Raw genomic sequence first — 23042 nt, forward strand, 5'->3', positions numbered from 1 at the left:
GAGAACTATATTAGTTCCTTCTAAGGACAGTACCGCCAGTGATTTCCCACCAGGCTCCACCTCTTAAAGGTTCCACTACCTCTTAAGATTGCCACACTGAGGACCAAGCTCTCAACCAATGAACTCTTGCAGGGTGAGATACAATCAAACCATATCTAAATCATGGCAATATGCTCAAAGTGGTTTCTTGAATGAAGGTTATTTATGTGTGTGTGTGTAAATAATTGTATATAGGTTATGTAAAGGTTATGTGTGTGTGTGTGTGTGTGTGTGTGTGTGTGTGTATGTGTGTGTGTGTGTATATATTTAAGTAGAAATTTAAGAATCTATACTGAGGGCATAATTTTGTTGCAGAGCCTTTACCTAGCCCAGGGTTTGATCTCCAGCACTGAAAGAAAGGAAGGAAGGAAAAGAAGAAAGAACTGATGACAATGTTATAATGCAGTTTATAATAGTTTAACTGTGTTTAGAGTAGTGGACCTCATTATTTGACTTTTCTGGGGAATAAAAGATTCTACCTACTGACTTTATTTTCAAGTTAGAGAAAAATGAAAAACTTCTTTAAAATGTTAACTGTTCCTATTGAGTGACTTTCTAAAATAGATTACATGATTTCTGGCCTATTTAGATGGAATATATGATACGTACTTTAACTTAATTTTACAAAAAGTGACTCCTGTTCTTGTAAACAATGATTGTTTTATTGTTAGTAATTCAGTGAGATTTTCATGATGACAGAGGTGTTGAAAGATGACCCTTTTCTCTTCCCATTTAAGATCAGAGGTTACCATGATTTTTCCTTTAGCTCTTCAGTTTCTCTTCATTTTTTTTACTTCACCTTTCTTATTTAAGGCTATCAGCTGTCTCTTCTTATTGATTTTAATGAGTCTGTCTCCTCACTATCCAATACCAACTATCTGTCCTTAGCCTTTGACTTTAACAAGAGGTTGAAACCAGATCAAATTTGGTAGACTTACAATTAAATAAAGAATAAATAGAGTGATTAAATCTGAAGGACTTACTCATTAGTAATTATGACCTTTAATGTATAATAGGGAACATCCATTTTTTCTGAGAAACCTTTTTATTTTCTTTAGGTTTGACAGGGATCTTAGGATTTTACAATCTAACATACCACCTGGAGAATAATTTCCTTTAGAGTTTCTGCTAAGTACTCATCTAGTTTCTGGTGTAGAGCACATTCTTTTGAGAGACAGCTTCTTAGTCTCAGCTTTGTTTGTGTAGTTGATTTTTGCTCGAAAATTAAACTCCAATTGAATGTTGTTTGTTGAGTAGGTAGAACTTGGGTTTGTGAGGTAAAAATCATACAGCTAATGACAAATGGTGGAGCAGAGTTGTAAACCTAGGCAGTCTAGTTCCAGGACTGGGCTGTCAACCACTATGCTGTACATCTTTGCTATAACATTTAGAGCAGTAAGAACATGAGATTTGGGAATGGATAGAATGGGGTTTGAGTCCCACCTGTTAAATAGCTTTTGTGATCACGATTGCCCAGAATACCCATGAATTAGGTAAAAGTACTGCATTTATGTGGACTCAGATTCCTTGGGGGATGCTGAATATTATGTATGTGGTTTGGTAATTATGTATAGTTGGAAATATATATATATATATGTATATATATATATATATATATATATACATATATATATATAGTTTGAAAATATGGTTCAAAGCCATATTTTCTAATATTGGCAGTTTTTTTAAATATACATGATAGAAGTCTAAAATGTGTAATTCTGAGTCTTGTCCATGCAAAGTATATCAGATAGAAAGGAGTTTTTGTTCCATCCATAAGTAGAATATTTTCATTTCCATTCTTTGGGAGTCTTCTACAAGTACAATTAAATAAGCAATCATATAGCAGTTTGGGTTAGACCAAGTATGTATGTTTCTCTGCTCTTATGATTGCTCTAAAATTTATGGACTAAAACTTTGGCACACCAGAATTTTAAAATTTGGAGCCTTCTTTGTGACTCATTGTTGGTCAGATCATCTCAGTCAGGAGCATAAACAGGCTGGCTTGCATTCCTAACCAGAGACCTCCTTCAGAGAGTAAATTGTTACAGACTCTATATTCACTCTGACATCATGTTTTCTTTTGTATTTAACTAGTGAAACGAGTTCCTGGAGCTTCTGAGTATCCTGTCAAGGACTTGAGTACACCTCCCAATTCTTCAGGAAGTGGAGGGAATGTTGGGCCTGCAACCAGCCCAGCCAGAAGCAGCGATATGTTATACCTTATTGTTGGCTGCGTGCTTGGTGTCATGGTCCTCATTCTTATGGTTTTCATTGCAATGTGCTTGTGGAAGAGTCGCCAACAAAATGCCATACAGAGTGAGTCATTTATAAGTATTTCCTTGTATTTTTCTAAAGATGGGTAGAAAAATATTGTCAGAATAAATATTGATTCTAACACTTTTGTGTATTAGTGCCATGGTATGAAACCTGTTAGATACTCATCATTCAGAGGAGGTGACTTTAAAACCATTCTAGCTGTCAGCCGAAGTAAGTAGAGCATCAAATCAAATTGCCCAATAGAAATAAACACCAAAGCCAAAACTAAACAGGTCTCTAACTAAATAGCTGATGTGTTGCTGGGAAACTCTGGCTTTGTTGGATCACCAAAGAGGATGAGTACTTGAGGAATGAACTCTGGAGTGGCCTTAGGTTCATCTTCATGCTGGTTTCGGTCTGTTCAACAGGGGCTAGAAATGACTTTATAGAAAGGAGATTGGTGAAGACTTTTTTAAGTTACTGTCATGGAGTGACACAAGTGGAGATGACACAATTCTGTCTCTGTATCCATTGTACCCAAACTGCTCCAAAGTGACATCCTTTCCCCCAAATGTGTTTAGAAACAGGTTTGCCTGCATGGTTTGGTGATGGCACTGTTTTGACACAAATGACCTATCTTTCCTGTTCCTCTAGCTATTAAAATATAGGTTAACCAGATCAAGTTGTAATTTCAGACTTTGGTGGGGAGATTTTTGGTTGCTCCTTTTGCTCCAGAATATGGGGATGACAGACAAGCAAGAGGACAGCAACAAAGATAGGCACTTCAGTTCCCATGTCAATAACTCAAGAAAAAAAACCATAATCTTTTTTTTTTCTGAGATTATTTTATTTATTTTATCATCATGTTATTGTTTACTGGGCATACTTTGTGACATTTACAAAAGTTTTTACACCATATCATAGTTGAATTCACCCTCTCCATCATTCTCCTTTACCCCCCGTCCCCATTCCTGGAATAGTTTCAGTAATCTCATTTTTCAGTTTTCATACATGAGTACATTTGTTCCACTACATTCATCCTTCTACACCCTTTCTTTATATCCTCTACACTCCCACTGGTACCAACCCCTAGACAGGACTGGTCTCCATTTCAATAAAAACGCATTTTTATTTAAGATAGCTATACAGGGAGTTTCATTGTAACATTTCCATGTATATATGTATTATAACCTGAATTGGTTCATCCCCTCTATTTTTCTCCTTTCTTCCTTAGCCATGTTCTTATGCTGATTTCAGCAGATTTAAAATTCTATATTCATTCTTGTATAGAAAGTTCATCAACCATATTCACCTTCTTAACTTCCTTCTTTTAGCCCCCTTTTCTGTTAGTGACCTCCCCTTAGCGTGATCAGGTTTTCATAATATTGCTCTTACTTGTATTGTGTCTGTGTTCCACATATGAGAGAAAATATGCAGCCTTTGTCTTCACTTAACGGGCTTACTTCACTTAACACAATGTCTTCCAGTTGTATCCATTTACCTTCAAATCACATGCTTTCATTCACTCATTCCTGCAGAAGATATTCTTTATCTTCCAAATGCCAGAATCCATGCTGGACAATGAAGTTGTAATGATACATGAAATGAACATGGTCCCTGCTCTCACAGAACATAGGTTAGTGTAAAAGATAAGCAGGCCTTCTGACAAAACACACCTAAGCAAGAAAGCACAGGGAATAAGAGCTATGGTGAGGAGGGCTAGTCTTGATGATCTCTCATACCTTTGAGGAATTTATCAAAACCCTGACCACAAACCCTATGCACTTTAGATACTATACTTTCTAAAGGGTATCTTACATTCCTAAATATGTCTGGTAGGTGTGCCACTGGAAATCAGAATTTGTTTAAATGCTTTTAATACAAGGAAATAGAATAGCCCTTTGCTTTTGGTATCCCACAACCTCCCCTGAACTACAATGACCAAGGAGCTATATGAATATCAAATGCAACCATAGTACCATCCTTCTATTTAAAAGTATTATTTATTGCTACTTGAAACATCCTACCTAAAGGAAGTCTTTTGTTGTTGTTATGCACAATTCTTTTCAGCTCTTTGAAGTAGGAATTTAAGCACTTTTTCTTAGTGTTGCCAATTCTTTGATAGCTTTTCTTACACAATTTATTGATTTTCTTATGAAAGATTTTTCTGCAGTTAATTTTTCTTCCTATTAATGGAGTCATAATTGACTCAGAGTTCCCAGCTATCTCCTCACTGTAAAGAAAATAACAGCAATCACCTTACTAAAGCTTTATGGGAAGATTTTAAAAAATGCCTTATTTTAGTCTATTTGTACTTTCTTAAAGGTATCATTAATAAAACTTCCTAAGCAAGACTGTTGTTTTCAGTATCTGGCTATTGTTTTTTACTTTTTTTTTTCCCCCCCTCTTTTAACAGAATATGACCCACCAGGATATCTTTACCAAGGGTCAGAAATTAATGGGCAGATGGTGGAATATCCCACTCTCTCAGGAACAAACAGGATCAATGGGGGTGTTCATGGAGGCTTTCTAGGCAATGGCAGCCTCAGCAATGGTTGCTCCCATCTCCACCATAAGGTCCCTAATGGAATCAATGGAATCCTAAATGGGAGCTTAAATGGAGGACTTTACTCTGTGCATACGAACTCACTAACCAGAGCACATGTGGAGTTTGAACATCCTCACCATCTAGTGAACGTAAGAGACCTAACTATAAATAACAGCCTGTTTGTGTCTCAGGGTGCCAAAGTACAAGAACTGGGTCAGCATGCTTGCTTTTTTTTAATATAGAGGCTTCACAGACTCACATGAATGAAAATGGCATGTATCACTAGGAGCTCTTGATCCAGAGTAATCTGTCAGGCTTCTATCATCAGGTAACAATTGTACTGGTCAGCATGGTGTCTCTTTTTTAATTATTTAACACTGACAGGATACCAGTGAAGAACATACCAGGAATTGTTCCGGAAATGAAATGGAAATACCACTGTGCAGAGTCCAGACCAGATATTTTACATTTCATTATGTGGAGCTGAGTTTTAAAACTCAAATCTGGCAGATGGGGAAACTGATTGTAACACGTTGGGAGAAAGATGCTGGAGAGGACACAGCAGCAAACTGCAGCAGGCACCTCATTTAAAAAGCAGCTGTAATTCAGTGCCTACAATTGCTATGCAGGGTGGAAGACCCCATGTTGCCAGATTTTCTGCTTCTTCAAGACATCTGTAAATCTAGGGGAAATCACCAGATATATGCAACTAGGACCTAATTCAGACTTTTTTTTGTGCTGGGGATCAAATTCAGGGTCTCCCACATGGAAGGCAAGTGTTCTACCAGCAAGCCACACCCCTAGACCCAGAGTTTTGAAAGTGTTGTGCAAACCATACAAACAGCCCTCCAGCAACCAATTATGACTTTCAATCTATTGCAAGTTTGTTTTGCCCAGTGTGTTTTGTTGTTGTGACTTATAAGCTTTTTGCATTTTAGAATATTATTATCTTTTTTAGCTACAAGGAATGGCAAACCCTTAAAAATTCCTTATTCAGTGATAACTAGCCAACATGGTTTAATTTTTGAAGCAGAAATATAATGACTAGTATATTTTATATGTATGCTTGTTGAAAGGCTCTCTGTAGACAGAAGTTTTATATATTGCATTCTTTGAATATATAGCCACATTATTTTTAATCATAGATGATTTGTTTAATTGATTGGATTAAACATCCAGTTAGTTTTTGTCACTGTTCTGATTGCAGATGAATTTTCCAGCAACCACAGTATGCTACGATTTGAAGAAGCTTACAAGATTTTTATCTTCATTTTTAATATTTATTAAAATGTTGCATTTGGAGAACAAAATTGTTTTATATATACACACATATATGTTTCTATCTTAAATATATATATATGTTTTTATCTTAAAGCTAAAAACCTATGGCTTTTATGTGACTGAGTTTTTGTATGTTATATAAAAAATATCTAATTTGCTTTAGTGCATCTCATTACCAAAAGAGAATAATGATTTCATTATTTTGTGGAAGATGTGGCTTATATTCAGATTTTCTAAACTTTCTTTGTTACCATTTCTAGTCTAAGGTACTAACATTGACCAAGAAAACTGAAGGAGAAAGCATTAAAGTTTGAATAGCACATGCTGTTTCCATAAGAAGAAAAACTAGCTAGACTCAATGCTTTGAACGAGGAACTTTGTCTTCTGAACAATGACTTGCTATTTAAATAATAGTTGCCTTATTAGGTACACAGTTTTAGAAGTTATCATCTGCGATTTTAACACATTAGCTTTCTTTCTCTTCTGGGTGGGAAGAAACAGGGAAAATTTTAAATGCTAATGATCATTAAAATATTTAAAGTAATTTTAGCATGTTTAGTAATTCACATAAATTCAACACCTTGTAGGATGTAAGCTTCATTTTCTGGACTTTTGGAATTCACTCTCATGGAGTGAATATAATGTAAAAATGTTCTTTTCCTCTATGTTTTCTTAATAATTCCTGCTGCTAGTTAGATCAGAAAATTTTCAGTCTTTTGGTTAGCTTCGATTCTGGCTATTGTTACGAGATGAATGGAAATGGAAAGTGTTCTAGGAAAAACAATTGCTTGAACTCTTCCTAACCTCGAAGGCAGGCCTTGGGCTTGGGTGCAATGCGACAACATCTTCCCACCCTTACCAAATTCAGTTCTGCTGCTTTTCACCAGAAAGCAGAACTGACTCTGACTCTAAGGCCGGGACAATTTTTTACTTCATGTTTACCATTCTGTATGTCAAGTGAACACTTTACAATGAGGTATGTGTTAATTTGGGCATTTTCTTTCATTGCTGGGCAGTTTCCGCCAAAAGCAACAAGAAAATATTAATACTCCCATCCAAGTCATTGCTGGCTGAGAAACTATTCCATCTGGAAAAATATGACATATTTTAATACTCAATGTAGTCAAGTGAACAGACCTAATTGAAAATAATTACAGGAAAATGAAGATGAGTTGATCTTGTGACATCATACAGACTTCACACCCTATTTCTTCAACTGGCATCACAGAAAATTTTTCCATGACTGCTAGAAACAGAAAGATGAATAGGAGGTTATGATATATGATATATTTTGGATCCATTAGATTTGAAACACTGAAGGGAAATGACTAATCTTCTCCCTTCATTTATTTGCCTTTTCTAGTACAGAAATAACATGGAAAAACTGGGTAGTTAAGCTTTTGGAGTACAGTTTAATATTTTACAGAAATCATTCAGGAATAATAAATAATAAGCACATCATCTCTTAGGGAGTACATTAAGATGTATCACATACTCACGGTCTGTCATACTTTCAGCTTGTTCTTCTTTTCTTTTTCCTATAACTTCCTTCCTGACCAGGGTGGAGGAAGGTACACAGTAGTCCCTCAGATTGACCCTCTGGAATGCATTAACTGTCGCAATTGTCGGAACAACAATAGGTAAGTTAATATGTGCTGAAACAAATTCTCGTAAGCCATATGTGTCCTTTTATTGTTTTCCTTCAACAAAGGAAGTTCCTGAAATTTTTACCTAAGACAGAAAACTCAGAATTTGCAGCCTTAAGTTAAAGGCTTTTTTTTTTTTTTTGCTCTGCTTTATAATTTTTATCTTTCAGTGCCTCAGTTTCTTTAGACTAATAATGACAACATTAAAGACTTTGTTTCTCATGGAAATATTATTCAAACGTAGAAGCATTCTTTGTATACATTCTTTATCTTTTCTCACCTGTTATTTTCCACTCTAGTTGGAATGTTGAGAAGGTAAATGTGATCATATTTGAGTGATAAGGAAAACACACATACACAGAACTACCATGTATATAGTAATGTGTTACTGAAATTTTCTACAAGATTATCCAATTTTTTATCCTTAAAATCTTAAAAAAGAATTAACTAGCATAATTTTGCTGACTTTTTTCACTTTTTAATTTAAAAAGTGATGTACACTCAATATTTCAAGCAAGATGTACTGTGTAGAGTGATAGATGCTTTTAAATTTTGACACATAGAAGCACATGTATCATCCCAACACTCAGGAGGCTGAGGCCAGAGGATTACCAGTTTGAAGCCAGCCTAGAGTACATAATGAGTTCAAGGCCAGCTTGTACTATCTAAACTTTGACACATAAATCACAAAACTTTCATCTTACCTCTCTGCATATGAATTACAAAAGGATTATGAAACTTCTTGTATTAAAGTTGCATCAGAAATTTTAGTTCATTTACATAATAATGGTCCTTCCTACCTCTAAAATTCTATAAACAAAAGCATTGTATTATAGTTCGTACAGGAAATGACTGGAATAAGGAATAGAGTTTGGATATTTTGTTATTGAAAAAGGATTTATCTATATTTTTTTAATGAATTTAAAGGTTGAGTTGTCTCTGGGAGTTACTGAAACCAGACCTTGAAGAAAGATCTAGTTAACCATAGAATTTAAAGTACATTGTTTCAGCCAGGGGCCAGTGGTACAAACTTGAAATTCTAGCTACTTGGAAGGCTGAGATCAGAAAGATCACCGTTTGAGGCCAGCTTGGGCAAATAATTCATGAGACCTCCATTTCTAAAATAACTGGAGGTGTAGCTCAAGTGGTAGAGCACCTGCTTTGCAAGTGTCAGATCATTAGTTCAAACTCCAGTCCCCCCGCAAAAATAAAATAATAAGGTACATTGTTTTAAGCCTGCATGGTGTGGGAAAATCTTAAGTTCAAGGTCAACATGAGCTACGTAGTGAGACCTTGTTTCAAAAAGCAAAAAGTAAGAACTGGAGGTAGTAGCTAAGTAGAGCTGCTTGCCTAGCATATGTGGGGCCTTGGGTTTGATCCCTAGCACCACAAAAAGGAGAAAAAAGCACAACTAATTTATGCTGAGGCCCTGGGTTTGATCCCCAGCACTGGGGGGGAAAAAAAGTTCCTTTTTTTCAGCATGTGTTTTGGGAGAGTCTCAGAACAAAAAGTCTTTAAGACTTTTTGTTTTCATTTATTTAACCCATCTTAGGATTTCTATATTAGCAAGAGCCACCTGCCTGTTGCATGTACTAAGAGTTACCTTTACATACTTAAATTCTATATGACTCTTATTTTTAAAATGCTCATACATCAAAGCCACATTTTTGTCTAGAGCATGTCATATAGACTACCATAATTTGTTAGGAAAACATGCTAAAGAACTGGTGAAGCTGATTCATAACACTTGGTAATGAATAAAGTGGATTAATTGTAATAGGCATAAAAGCATACTGTGTTATTCTTTATGGTTCTTATGGCTATCTTGACTTTCCCTACAGGACAGAATGAGAAGACCTTTGGTCTAAGACTAAGTAGTCCTTGGCTTTTCTGCTTCTTAAAACTGTTGTCTTGTGGGGAGTTGTATAATATCTCTGAGGCTCTTTCCTTATGTGAAAAATGAAAGATTGTTCTAAGTAATAGAAGATTTCTCCAAACATAATCTGATTGTACACTTTGGTAAAATCGTGTCTGTATGATGAAGTATCATCTTACTACCAAAAATACATTCCATTTCCTTTAAAAGGGTCAGACAACTTCTGCCATTTTAAATTTATGGCCTTTTGTATGTATGTAAGTATGAGTATATAGTGTTTGGTGGTTTTTATTATACATGACTTTTTCCCTTTAGAAAATAGAATTGCGTTTCTATTAATTTTCAAGTTAGTAACTTCCTATATTTCAAATTTGTGAGTTTTTCTGCTATTTGGGAACTTCAGTGAATTTACTTCAGCTTGGGAAAACCAGCTTCTGGTCCTCCAGACCAGAATATTCTGCTTGCATGGAAACTTACTAGTTTAGGGCAAGTCTTGCCTGCATTGTCTTCAAGGTTAACCAAATTTCTCCCCTGGTTCCCAGGATCCACAAAGTGATTTTGGCACTTACTAATTGAATACACCAGGTATGGTGGTGCATTCTTGCAATCCTAGCACTCCAGAGGTGGAGATAGGAGGATCATGAGTTCAAAGCCAGCCTGAGCTACATAGTGAGCCCTTGACTAAAGAAAATGACTAGGGGGTGTAACTCAATGGTAGAGCCCTTGCTAAGCATGCACAAGACTCTGGGTTTCTTTTTTGTTGATCCCCAGCACTATAAAAAATTATTTTTTAAAAAAATTGAACAGGTAAGTATAAGTAAGTATCTACTTTGAGCACTGGAAATCTAGAATTATTAAATTTCAGACTACTAACGCTTGACTTTGGAATGGGAAATGTCAGTCAGTTTTATATTGCTGTGACAAAATACCTGAGAGAAACAATTTAAAAGGAGGAGCGTATTTACCTTGGTTCATGTTGTCAGAGGTTTTAGTTCATGGTCATTTGGATCTGTTGTTCCTGGGCCATGGTGAGGCAGAACATCATGGTGGGAAACATATGGTAGAACTGAGCAGCTCACCTCATGGTAGACAGGAAATAGAGACCATGATTGTATTAGTGGACTTTCTTCTTCTTCCCAGTTTTATTCCATTCAGACCCCTAGCCTATTGGATGATACCACCCACATTCAAGGAAAGTCTTTCCCCCTTTGCTAATCTCTGGAAACACCCTCAGAAACATACCAGAAGTGTACTTTGCTAATTTTCTAAGCACTTCTCGATTCAATCAAGTTGACAATCAAAACTAACCATTACAGTAACTCTTTTCTCATTATTCTTCAAAATGGTAAAATTTGCAATAAGCTTTGAATACTGAGAGTTAGATGATCAATGACTTGCATCCAAAATATGCAAAATTATACCGTTTACCATTTTATATCAACATTATTAACCAAGAATAAATTTGCATTTCCTAATGCCAGCCAAAATAGTGTGTACATAAAAAAAGCATGACTCCAATTGAGTTATATGAGGGCTGTCAAGTGGGCATTATAGAGTTTGGGCTAGTTGGTGAAAAAACACTAACACTAACCAGTCACAGAATGGTTTCTGAAGTGCTTCTGCATAGAATGAATTACAAAAGTAGTCATGGAAGTGGGAAGGATAATGCTTACATAAGTAGTCAAATTCTGTGACATGCATTAGAGTCACTTGGAGCACTTGTAAATACACCAATTACTAGGCTCTACTCCTGGAGTTTCTGGTTCAGCAAACCTAGGAGTGGGGCCTGAGAATATGCATTTGTAATGAGTTTCCCCAGGGATGCTGATGTTGGTGATCCTGGGATGGCCATGCTTTGAGAACCACTGGGATAGTTTGACTGGTAGGCTAAATGTCTAGTAGAGAGTAGGATACAAAACTGGAAAACTAGACCGCATTTATGGCGTTCATGACACTTAACATCAGGGTTTAGAAGTCTATTTAATACTAACCATTTATTGAGTGTCTGCCGTGTACTAGGTATTGATCCAAGCTCTATCTTCAGAGAACCCACAGTCTGCTAGTAATGATTCTTAGACAGTGCCAGAAGTAGAGTTTGAAGAAGCATGTTGAATCTTGGCATTTTATATTTAAGGAACAGAATAAAAAATACCCATTTCTGTAATACAAAGTACAGAAGGGTGTGAGATTTTCACATTAATCAGAAGTAAGCATGAATTAATTAAATGTTGAGAAACACTGGGCTGGTAGCATCCTAATTCGTGTGAATCTTTTTGAGAAGAAGCATGACCTGTTCAGAGATATGTTTGGCTCAATGAATGGTAGAAGGGCATAGGTTGGATTTGAGGGAGAACATTAGACATTTCTGTAAGGAAAGGCCTTAGCCTTCATACCAGCAATGGAGAGGAAGGGGTGAGTGAGACTGTAGAGTTGGCATCTGTAGGATTTGGCCTTATCTGATAGGGATCTAGAACAAAAGGAAGGTTCCAAGTGCAGAAAGTTTCAAATATGGATAATCTGCTTGCTAATTGCTAGACTTGTAGTCAGAAATAAGATATATAATAAAACGATACATAGAGGAAAGTTAAGGAACTTAACTTGGGCATTCAAAGTTCAAGTTCCATTTGTAATCTAAATCAAGAAGATAGGTAAGAATGCTGGTCTTGAGGTGAGGGTGTAGATTGGGACCATGATAGAGATTTAGGACCATATGTATCAAAGCGATAGAATTTAAAAATAGATGAGATCACCCAGGGAGACAATAGCCTTGGCTGATTGATTTTTTTTATGTTTAATTATTTGAGGCATTTATTTGCTTTTGTTTCTTATATATTTAATGTGATTAGACATTCTTTTTATGTCATCTCTTTTATTTTTTGCTTACTATCTTGATATACCTTCAAAGAATAATAAAAGAGAAAGGAAAGTGAGAAAGAAATGGAAGATTCATTCATTCATTTATTCATCCAGCAAAAAAAAAAATTGTCAAAGGTCTGTAGTGTGCCAACACCAAGCTAGGAGCAGAGGATCTAGTAGCGAGCAAACAGGTTTTGTCCCCGCCTGCATGAAGTATATAGTTTGGTTGGGGAGACATATTTTTTCAAAAATGACATAAATTGTGGAAATGAATGTATAATTAAAACTGGATGCTTTAAGGGAAAATTAAAGGAAGTGTTAAGAGAGGAAAGACCTGCCTAAGCAAGTGACATTTTATTGAGCTTGGAAGAATTTGAAAAATTAGATAAAAGAAGAGATTAGGAGAATTTCCCAGGCAGAGTACTATTTGTGCAAAATCTCTGTAAAGCAGAATGCTTTAATTCTCCTTAGAAGGCTGATGTAGAAGGAATGGAGTAAATGAAAGGATCAGAGGTAAAGGTGAGTGTGACCACATCATATAGAGCCATGGTGAGTCAGTGAAAGATTTAAGCATGACAATGCTGTGATAGGACTCTGGATTTTACAACCACTGGATGCCATTTATAGAATAAATGGGGTGGGGCCTGAGAGAGTGGGGGTACAGTTAGATGGCAGTTGTTGTGGGCCAGATGAACAATAGTGGACTAGGGCAGTTGTGTACATTTGGAGAAAACTTGATGAATTTGAGAGATTTAGGATTTAGCAGTAGGTAAGTGTGAAAGATTGAAACACGAATAAAGGCATGAGGCTGGTGGAAGGAAGGGGGAAGGGTTAATCTAGGTAACTGGATGCAATCATTGAGTTAGGAAACACTACAGCCATGAGGATCTATCTTGTACTGTGCTGACCACCCCTTGTCTGGTGGTTCCCCATCAGACTCACCTTTTGTCTTCCACAACTACCTAAGCAATGCGCAGGTCCCACTAGGGCCCTTCTGTGGAACCTCACCTGCGGAGCACCGTGCTACTCAATCTTCCTTTCTCTGTGCCTCCTCAGGTTAAAATTTAACGTATTTCCTGGAGTGGGCTTTTTTAGTCCCTTTCTCATCCTTCTGTTTTAGAGATAACTATCTGAGAGAAGCTTTGCCTTTATTGTTCTAACTGAAGCAGTAATAGTAAAAAGTTAGAACAAGCTAAAGGAGGGTGTGCAGTGTAGCAATCTCAGGAAGTTTGATTTGATTCTGGAACTTTTGTAGCATGTTATAAATGCCTGCCTGCCTTGCTGTGTTCTCTTAATCCTAACCTTTTCAGGTTTTAAGAGTAGTATGTAAGAACTTGGCATTAGAAGCTAGAAAGAAACATATTTAATGCAGTTGGCAGAGAGCCGTTCCCATTACACTGAAGACTTGACTGAGAAATCTTTGTGCAGTTAAGGCATTTCAAGAGTTAAACAGACTTTAATCAAATAAAGCAAAAGCTTTCTGCCTTTGTCCTCTCAATTCAAATGCAGCAATGCAGTTCTGGATATGTAATCAAATGTAGTTTGTCAGTTGCTTGGCTAGCTTAATGGGAAGAAATTGACATTAAATTGGGTCTATTTGCCATCAGTCTTGATAATTTGTAAGAGAAAATAGAGAGGACACTGATGGAATTCACAGATGAGCAAACTGAGATGTCCCATCAGGAAAGAATGAGAAATTAACTTTAAGGGTCCTAGAGAGACTGGAAATGGGCAGGAAGTAGCCAAGCAAAAATCAGCTTGGAAAAATGAATATAATTCATCTGGGGAAAAAAGTACAAATTATCAGATTGGAAAAATGTATATAATTCATTTGGGGAATAAAAAGTAAAAGCTACATGACTGATAGTCCAGAGGAGGAAAAAATAACTACTTGGAATAGTACTGTGGAAAATGCAGCTATTACAAGTGATCTCCAAGTTTTCATATGGTGATAACCTTAAAAATCTGCATGCTCTTAGATTTAGGAGTGCTTTTTCACAACTGATGTCAATGTTTTCATGAAAATAGGATGCTGAGATAAACAGAGAACATGTAGTTATCGTGGGGATCCTTTCAAGCTAAGGGTTTGATTACCCAGTTGGTTTATTAATTGCCTGGCATACTTAAACTCTCTTCTAGCAGGTCATTTTGTCACAAATCAGTCCTTCACTATTTCTGACCACTTAGCTACTTCAGAACCCACCCATAAGGCAAAAGGAAGAAAACACACAAAGCCCAAGATTACACTTCTCTTCACCCTATGGTTACCTACCTAGTTCTTAAGGAAAAAAATCAGAGTCCTGTGTCTCAATTTTTAAATCACTCAGTACCTTCTTTCTTTCCAAATCTGTCTCCTATTTCTAATGCAGAGACTAAGGGTCTGTTGGCAGGACACAGTGCTTTGGGTCTGTCTATGGATCAGTTTGCCATGTTCACTGAAGCACTCAGTCATTTATTTTCCCCCAGTGTTTATTGTCACCTTCAATGTAATGATCACTGGTAAATTAAATCCCAAAGGAAACTCCCCCTCTAATGCTGGGGTCATTGAAGCATCTAACAGTGAGGACAGTAAGAATGGACAGTTGTGGCACTGGAGGAATATCATCAGGATTCTGTTGCATAGAACTTTTATATAAGACCTGAATCAACAAAGAATGAAAGAGAACAGGACAAACATGAGTAAATATATGACATCTAGTGAGATGCTCGTAAAACTCACATGGCAGTTTATACAATACAGTTTATAACTTTCCTGTGTTAGGCTTCACAAACTTTCTTTCAAATATAGTTATATTAGTGTCTTAAGGTGGTGCTAATGGTTTCATCAAATTATCTCTAGCTCAATGAAACTACTTTTCTCAGTTTTAACATCTTGTTGCTGGTAGTCTGTGCATCTTGCCACATATAAAAATCTATGCTGTCTTTAAGAACTCAAGTGGGTTTGGACCTGTCATCTTTCTAAGATAACCTTTTGGCCTGTTTAAAAACCTGTAAGATAGGAAAATGGCTCTATTACAGCATCACAGAAAATACTAAAGTATTCTTTAGCTAACCATCCCCACAGCACACTAGGAAATGAGACACTGGAATTGTGTAGGTGTACTTAGAAAACTCATACTGCTAAGTATGTTTAGTCAACTACCAAAACTACTTTTGGCTTTCAGTAAAGTATAGAGCATATCTGAAATAGTTTCTAGAGAAGTATATCATTTCTGATTACATAGTTGAGTATTTGTTAAGCATAATTATGGACAGAGTTATTCTGATTAAAGGATTATATAAGCTTTGCGTGAAGTCCCTCCCCGCTTTTATTTTCTTGTGGTGCTGGGATTGAACCCAGGGCCTCATGCATGCTAAGCTAGCACTCTACCATTGAACTACACCCCCAACCCAAGTTACCTCTTTTGGTTGTACTTGGGGCAAGGACTAACTATCCATGAATCTCTTGGCTTTGTGATAGTTATTTTTGTGCAAGTCCTCTGGAGACTACTGAAGTAGTTACATCTTGGTGGTAGTTTAATATTCAGGTCACCTCTAGCATTTCCTCTTGCCACTGTGTATGTAGTTTGCTGGCCTACCCCTTATATATACATACAGATATTATCTTTGTGATCATCTGAGTGTTTTAAAATTTTCATTAAAGCATTATCAGTGAAAGAATTGTTCGTACTATACTAGTTATATCTGAACAGAGATTGTATCCCTTTTTTATAAACTATGTCCTGTGTACCTGTATTTCCACATATGACTCCCGTGCCCCAACAAGTTAAAGCCATTATTACACTGACACGTGTACACATCTGAAATTGAACTAAAAGTAATGTAATAAAATTATTTACATTTGTTTAGCTAAGTAGTTGTAAAAATTTTTGCATCTATATATAATTTACATATACGTGTGTGTGTGTGTAAACAGGAAAATGTGATACTTTCCCAAGAGGGAAAAAGATTAATATAAACAGACCCTGAGATGACTCAAATGTCACAATTAGCAGACAATGACATTAAGCAACTGTTATAAATATGCTCAAAAACCTAAAAGAAAATTTACACACAATAAATGAACATATGGGAAATTTCAGCTGAGAAACAGAGATTGAAGAAAAAGAGTCCAAATGGAAATTCCAGAGCTGAGACATATAACTGGAATGGAATTTTATTTGATGAGATTAGCAGCAGATTGGAGAGAACAGAAGAATCATCGAAGTAGAAGATAGTTCAACAGAAATTATCTAGTTAAAACAACAGAAAGAAAAAAAAATTAAATCACACATTTTAGCTGAAGGCAGGAAATAAAAGAATGAAATTGAAATGTTGCTAAGACTAGCAATTAACTCTACAATGAAAAAACAAAAAACTCTTGGAAACTATAGTCTGTATAGTGTTTTTTCCAAAGATGAGGGAGAACATCTCTGGTTTCAAAGCATAAATTTCTTAGCTTTCTGTCCTCCTTGCTCTTTTTCTTCCTTATTCCTTCCCCTGGCTAATAGCTTCTCCCATCATGTTCCATATTTGGGCACCAGCTGATAATGAAATGGGAGATGACTTCTGACTATGGACTAAAAGGAAGCATGTAGGTTGAGATATGAGCGGTTCTGTTCTTAAGTGGTTTGCCATTTGGTGATTTCTCCTGTTGTATCCACTGAAACCATAACGTTCAAGTTCTTGATATTTCAAATCATAATGAATCATGTAGTTATTTTTAAGAATCAGTGTTTCTTAATAATCTGTGAGTACAAAATGTCAAATGGTACTTCAAAATAACCCTTTTAAATATTGATTTCCCCTAGACACAATTCTATTTCATTTGTTGTGAACTCTGTAGGTGTTTCACCAAAACCAACAGCACTTTGAGCGGCAGTGCCCTTCCTGTGATTCCAGTGGTAGCACCTCACCCTCAGGACGGTCTGGAAATGAAGCCCCTCAGTGCCATCAAGATGCCTGTGTGTCTGGCTTCTGCAATCCCTGATTGTGGCCAGTTACCAGAGGAGAACATCAAGGACAGCGTGGCATCTACCCAGCATACCTGCTGTCAGGATGATATAAATGACATCAACTCTGATTCCACGGAAGGTACAGCAGAGTTGAACAGAGGTACAGGCGGGCGTTTTAAACCTTAGGGTTCAGATGGTCTTCAGTCAGCTGAGAACTATATTAGGGAGAGTTTCCTGTGATCAGCTCAGGTAACTCTTAGATGACTGGGCATGGGTGTTGGATACCTTAAGAAATGATAGGACAGATAAAAGACTCTTTACAATTCTGTTATCACATCCTTCATCCCAGGCTGTTAATCCCATGACACGTAGGATAATGAATCCAAATAGGCTTGGATTCAGTTTGTACCTAAGTAGAAGACTTGCTTGGAGAATGCATTTGTGAACATAGGTTTCTTTTTTATTTGAGTTTGTTCTAGAGTTGTAACCTTTCTTTAAGGTGGATATTTTGGGTCTTTTAGGGCATTGTTTGAATCCCAGATGAATTATATGAGCTCTCATGAGAGCTCAACCTTACTTTAAACCTTTTAAACCTACTGTCTCCCTCAAATTCATATCAAATATAATTGGACTCTACTTTTGCTCATAATTCTTTCTTTATTGTTCAATATACTTGTAGACTACTATGCAATAATCAGTCTTTATCATTTCATAATGTCCCCAAACCTTTCTGTATTTCAGGAGACAGAAGTGGCCATTCAGACACAGAGAACAAAATTTTAAGTTGGAATCCTCTTGTTTTGTCACCTGTGTTAGAGGACTGTACTGAGAAGACATCATGGTCTCCTCCTGTCATTCCTTTGGACAGCCCATCAGGGGTCCTTCAGCAACCCCAGGAAACCTGAGGATGTGCACAGGCCTAGTCATGTTCCATTGCAAGACTTCATAGAACTTCACAGAACAGGCCTGGAGATGAACTGTGTGAATAACATTAATTCAAATCATAGAAATTCATTATTTATTTTTTGTAGTAGTAATGTCATGAATGTATCTTAAAATGTGTGTCCTTTTATATTATTTATGCCTTAAATTTTTCCTTCCCTATTTCTTCCTTCCCTCTCAATAGGAAACAACCTTGTTTTTCATAGTTTTTAATCGTCTGGAGAGTGGAGGGATCATTCCATGTTTTCCAAAACCCTCAGTGACAGTAGGAACTCGTGCCATGGGTCTGGTCTATTGGCTGATTCAGCTAGGAGTTTGCCACTAGTCACATTTTCAGATGGAAAACTTTCATTCAATATTGTATTATCAGACTTTCTAAGAACATTTTGAAATCAGCCACAGTTGTGACTTAATGTTTATAATAGCAGATCTGGCTGCTGAATTTTATGAGTGCCTTCCACAAAATTGGAAGTGCTAACGTGACCTGCTGACTTACTTTCTGTCTGAACATGGACACAAGTAATGTTCAGTCTTCTAAGCACTAACTATTAGCCAGTGTTCTGAGTGTAAGGTCTGGTTGGATTGTTGCAGTATGTAGAAAGGGAACTAGGCCAGAGAGAAAATTAATGCCTTGGTATCCCACTGCCTTAAAACTACATTAGTTTATAAAATGGTCACCATGGGACTCTTCTTGACTATTTCTAAGGGTAGGTACAAAGTAAGTCTTTTAAAGTGTTGACTTGAGAAGAAAGGTACACATTTTAAGAAGAAAAGAGAGGGATGTAGGGACCTGATTTAGCAGAAGCTTTTCAGTCTGTTCCACAGGGTTATGTTCATGGTGCCACACCACTGGAAAATAGTCATTTTCTCACTTCCAATATGGGCAACATCCTGGAAGATGTGAATCAGCATGTAAGTCAGCTTTCTGCCACTATAACAAAATACCTGAGACAACTTATAAAGAGAAAAGGTTTATTTTGGCTCACAGTTTTGGAGGTTCCAGTCCATGATCAATTTGGCTCCCTTGCTTTGGGTCTATGATAAGGCAATACAGCATGGCAGGAGTGCATGGTGAAGCAAAATGTTTATATCACAAGCCATAGAGCAAAAGGAGGAAGGAGAGGGGCTAAGGCCCAGCAGTCCCCATCGGGGGCACACCCCCCAGTAATGCAAAGACCTCCCACTACTCCCTAACTCTTAAAGGTTCCACCATCTGCCGGTAGTACCCACCTAAGGACCAAGCCTTCAACACATGGGCATTTAGGAGACCCTGGGGATCCTGTCAGGAAGGGCTTAATTTGGAGAAAAAGGGTATTTGGGGGAAGTTTCCTGTCATTTCTTCAGAACACATCATTGTAAACAAGCACCTGAAATCTTGGTCAGCAGTGCTCACGCATCATAGTTACTGCTGTCTCTGAGTGACAAGGATGTTGCAGCTGCCTTTGGAAGGCTTTTCTTCTCCATTTTTAAAAGCAACAAAATTTATTATAGGCACTATAAATGCATTTCACAGCTCTGGTGGATCACTGTTCCTTTTTGATTGTGTGTCCCTTTGGGGAAAGAAACAAAAAAATTATTCTATTTGTGTGGAATTAAGTAATTCCAGCATAAGTTTAAAAAATTAGCTTCCCAGAATTACAGTTCAATAGGATAATAGGATACTATATTAATCAATTTCTATATAAATACATCAGTATTCCCTAACATATGTCTACATCTCTTAGAAATAGAACTGTTAGTAAAAATGTGCTGTTTCAGCCTGGCCGCTCTGCAAGAGTTGCTTCCAGTAGAATGTAGTGGATGTTATTCCATAGGAGGATATTAGCGCTGGTATAAAAGCAAGTTCTAAGATCCAGACGTCAGTGTCTGTTGTATACAAGGTTGATTCTTCATATTGCTTAGTTGCAATTACCATTGGAGGGGGAAAGCTCAGCCCTTAACTATTGTGACTAGCAGAGATCCAAGTCCTAGGAGACAGAACATGAAAACATACCTTGGCTTTTGCCAATCACGTTACAACAATGCTGTCACAGAGAGAGTTTTAGGAAACTAGGAAGTCGGTGCCCACAGGCAGTCATTTTGGCTTACAAAACAGAGGTGTGTTAGCATAAGCCTTAGGTCAGAAAGTGCTTTTAAAGACTGAGTTCGAATATGGGACTTGTCCACAAGGAAGAGAAAATGACTTTACCTTTAGGGCAATCTCATTGTGGACTGCTTTATTTATATTATTAGTAACGCTGTTTTAAGTGTTATCCTTTTTATTGTATTTTATTTATAAAAAATGCCTTTATATATTGAGATATATAAATATAAATATATATAATTGCCTTTATGTTTAGGAATTATGAGTTCTTCTTTAGTGTGAGTTGCTCAGAATTTTCATGCCCTGCACAGTCACCAGAAAAAGTTCTACCTAGTGTCACTTCTCCAGGAAATAAGTGGCCATAGGACAATGTGGGGGATAGTGCTAACATTTGTGGAGGAAGTGCTGTGTACCTGGCACTGTGCTGGGTGCTTGTTACTGTTATCTCATTTAACCCTCACAACATAGTAGGTATGAAGTTCCCAAGTCACACAATAAGCCACAGAGCCTACATTGGAACCCAGTGTATCTGGAGTCATAATCTATGTGCCTGCCATTTTTCCATAGTGCTTTCCAGAAGCTTTGTGGTTCACTCTTTAGAGAGAACTAGTCCCATAATGAGTGCTGTTGTCCACCCCTGCTGCATAATTCCCCAAAGCTCATAATCTGCAGTCAGAGAAGCTACCTGTCCTCTGATCCACCTGGGCAGAGCTCTTTTTTGCCTGGTACTTAGTTTTCAAGAGTTCACTGCTTCTCCCCTTGATGCCTCCGCCCCATGCTGGAGAATTTGATCTTCAGCTCAAAATCAAATTCTTGACTCAATGATCAAGAAATTGGTCAGGCCTCTTCTTGGTCCACTCATCCTAGAATTCTATGTGATTCTTTTTTGTAGCATTAAATCTCTACCACTCCTTTTGTATCATTTCATTATCTCCCTCTGATTTTCTTCTTTCACTTATCCACTGACCATCTGGTGATAGGTGCTATATAGGGTACAAATTAAATTGCAATCTTCTAAACCTTTAAAGTGGTCTTTTCAGAAAGCATTTCTTCTGAGTTTTGTTTCTGTATAATGAATGAGTCTCTGAAGACCAAGGTTCATACCTGACTGATCATGTCACCTATCTCATTCCAGCCACAGTACTGTCAGAGAGTTACCTTAGTAATTGAATTTGACCTGTGTCGCTCTGTTTTAAAACAGTGACTCTGAGATGCATGTGTTGTAACATTTTGAAAAGCATGTTTTATTTTCCTTGAAGTTGTAATATTATGTTTGAAATTGTACATATTTTAAGTAATGTAGCTTTGACAGGTTTTATTTGGTTGATAATGATTTTATATTAAAAGAGAATGCTGCTTTCATGTGGAGTAGCCTGTGAATATGGAGATGGTCAGATACTCCCTGTTTGTACAATGTGACCTTGTAGTTTGTGATGGGTGTGATATTTTATTCTGAAATTCTCTGGAACCTCCACCTCCACCCTCCCCTAGAAATCCCATGTACAGAGTCCATAACTTATTCCTTGCTTTCTGACAGTAAAGAACAAGGACCTGAAGAATCAGGACCTTGGGCAAGTGTTTGATGGGAAGGCTGAAGAAATTCTGTGTGGAGGCAGAGGACCCACAGGGTCACAGCTTTGGAGGGAAGAGAGGATGGTGGGTGAGAGAGAAGGTTTTTCCTCACACATCTTCTATTTTTTACTATTAACCTAGGGCCACATCTATGAGTTGTTTTTCTATTTGTTTGTTTTGGCAGCAGAGGGGTTTGAACTCAGGGTCTCATGGTTGCTAGACAGGCACTCTACCACTTGAGCCACTCTGTCAGCTAAGAGAATGAACTCCAGGATAGAAATATAGCCACCTCAAAAGAGGTGTTTGTTTCACTGTCCTGAAAAAAGGGAAGTTTCTAGGCTTCTCTCACCAGAAAACCTAGTTGGGTGTGGCCCTTTTGTATTTTATTTTTCATACTTAAATAAGCCTTCTTTAAATATTAGCCCCAGTCCTCAGAGCTTTGAGGGAAGCTGAGATCCCTTTCCTAATAAAGTCGAAATCTATGAGAAGCAAAGAGGCTTCTTAAGTTTCTCTCAGTTTTCTGTCTCCTGTCAGGCGCCACTTTCCCTATTGCTGGCAGATCATCCTTGGCTCTGTAGCTGTTTTTTTCTCATCTGAGTCCCCTGAGGAGGCAGCTCCAAGTCCTGACTCCTCAAAGTCAGCTGAACAAGCGTTCACTTGTCTTTCACCCAGATTTCAGACACACACACACATACACACTTGGAGCCAGTGACTCATGCTGGCAGCTGACAGAGTGTGACTTTGGAACGGCCCCTGTTCTCTGTCATCCAGCTCCCCCAGGCCTAGTGACTGGACTCCGCTTCTTGAATACCACTGCAGGGACAGAAATGCTCCTAAGCTGCATTTGAACCAACACAACCTATGCACCCTGCTTCTTCCCACCAGCCAAATGTGGGCCCAGCAATCACCCTTTCCCTGAGCAAGATGCAATTGAAGTAACCCTCAATTAGTGAGAAAGTTAACTATGATTTATTTAGGAATTGCTCAGTCCACAGCCCCTCCCAAC

At 37.4% G+C, this 23042-nt stretch overlaps 1 protein-coding gene across 9 annotated transcripts in view; it reads left to right on the forward strand.

Moving 5' to 3' along the window:
- Cdon (cell adhesion associated, oncogene regulated) overlaps nt 1–21824 on the forward strand; it is an 89306-nt gene extending 67482 nt beyond the window's left edge. For 7 of the 9 annotated variants that reach the window (XM_074066407.1, XM_074066406.1, XM_074066408.1 and 4 more), the window contains 5 exons: nt 2137–2358; nt 4715–4995; nt 7688–7767; nt 17331–17599; nt 18181–21824. In XM_074066407.1, coding sequence (XP_073922508.1) covers nt 2137–2358; nt 4715–4995; nt 7688–7767; nt 17331–17599; nt 18181–18344 — 1016 coding nt within the window. In that variant the 3' untranslated portion in view covers nt 18345–21824. Of the gene's footprint in view, nt 1–2136; nt 2359–4714; nt 4996–7687; nt 7768–17330; nt 17600–18180 lie in introns of those variants that run through there. The other 2 variants (XM_074066410.1, XM_074066413.1) reach the window with 2 other exon arrangements.
- Nucleotides 21825–23042: the final 1218 nt, after the last annotated feature.

Source organism: Castor canadensis, chromosome 2, assembly GCF_047511655.1.
Source record: "Castor canadensis chromosome 2, mCasCan1.hap1v2, whole genome shotgun sequence".
Lineage (NCBI taxonomy): Eukaryota > Metazoa > Chordata > Mammalia > Rodentia > Castoridae > Castor > Castor canadensis.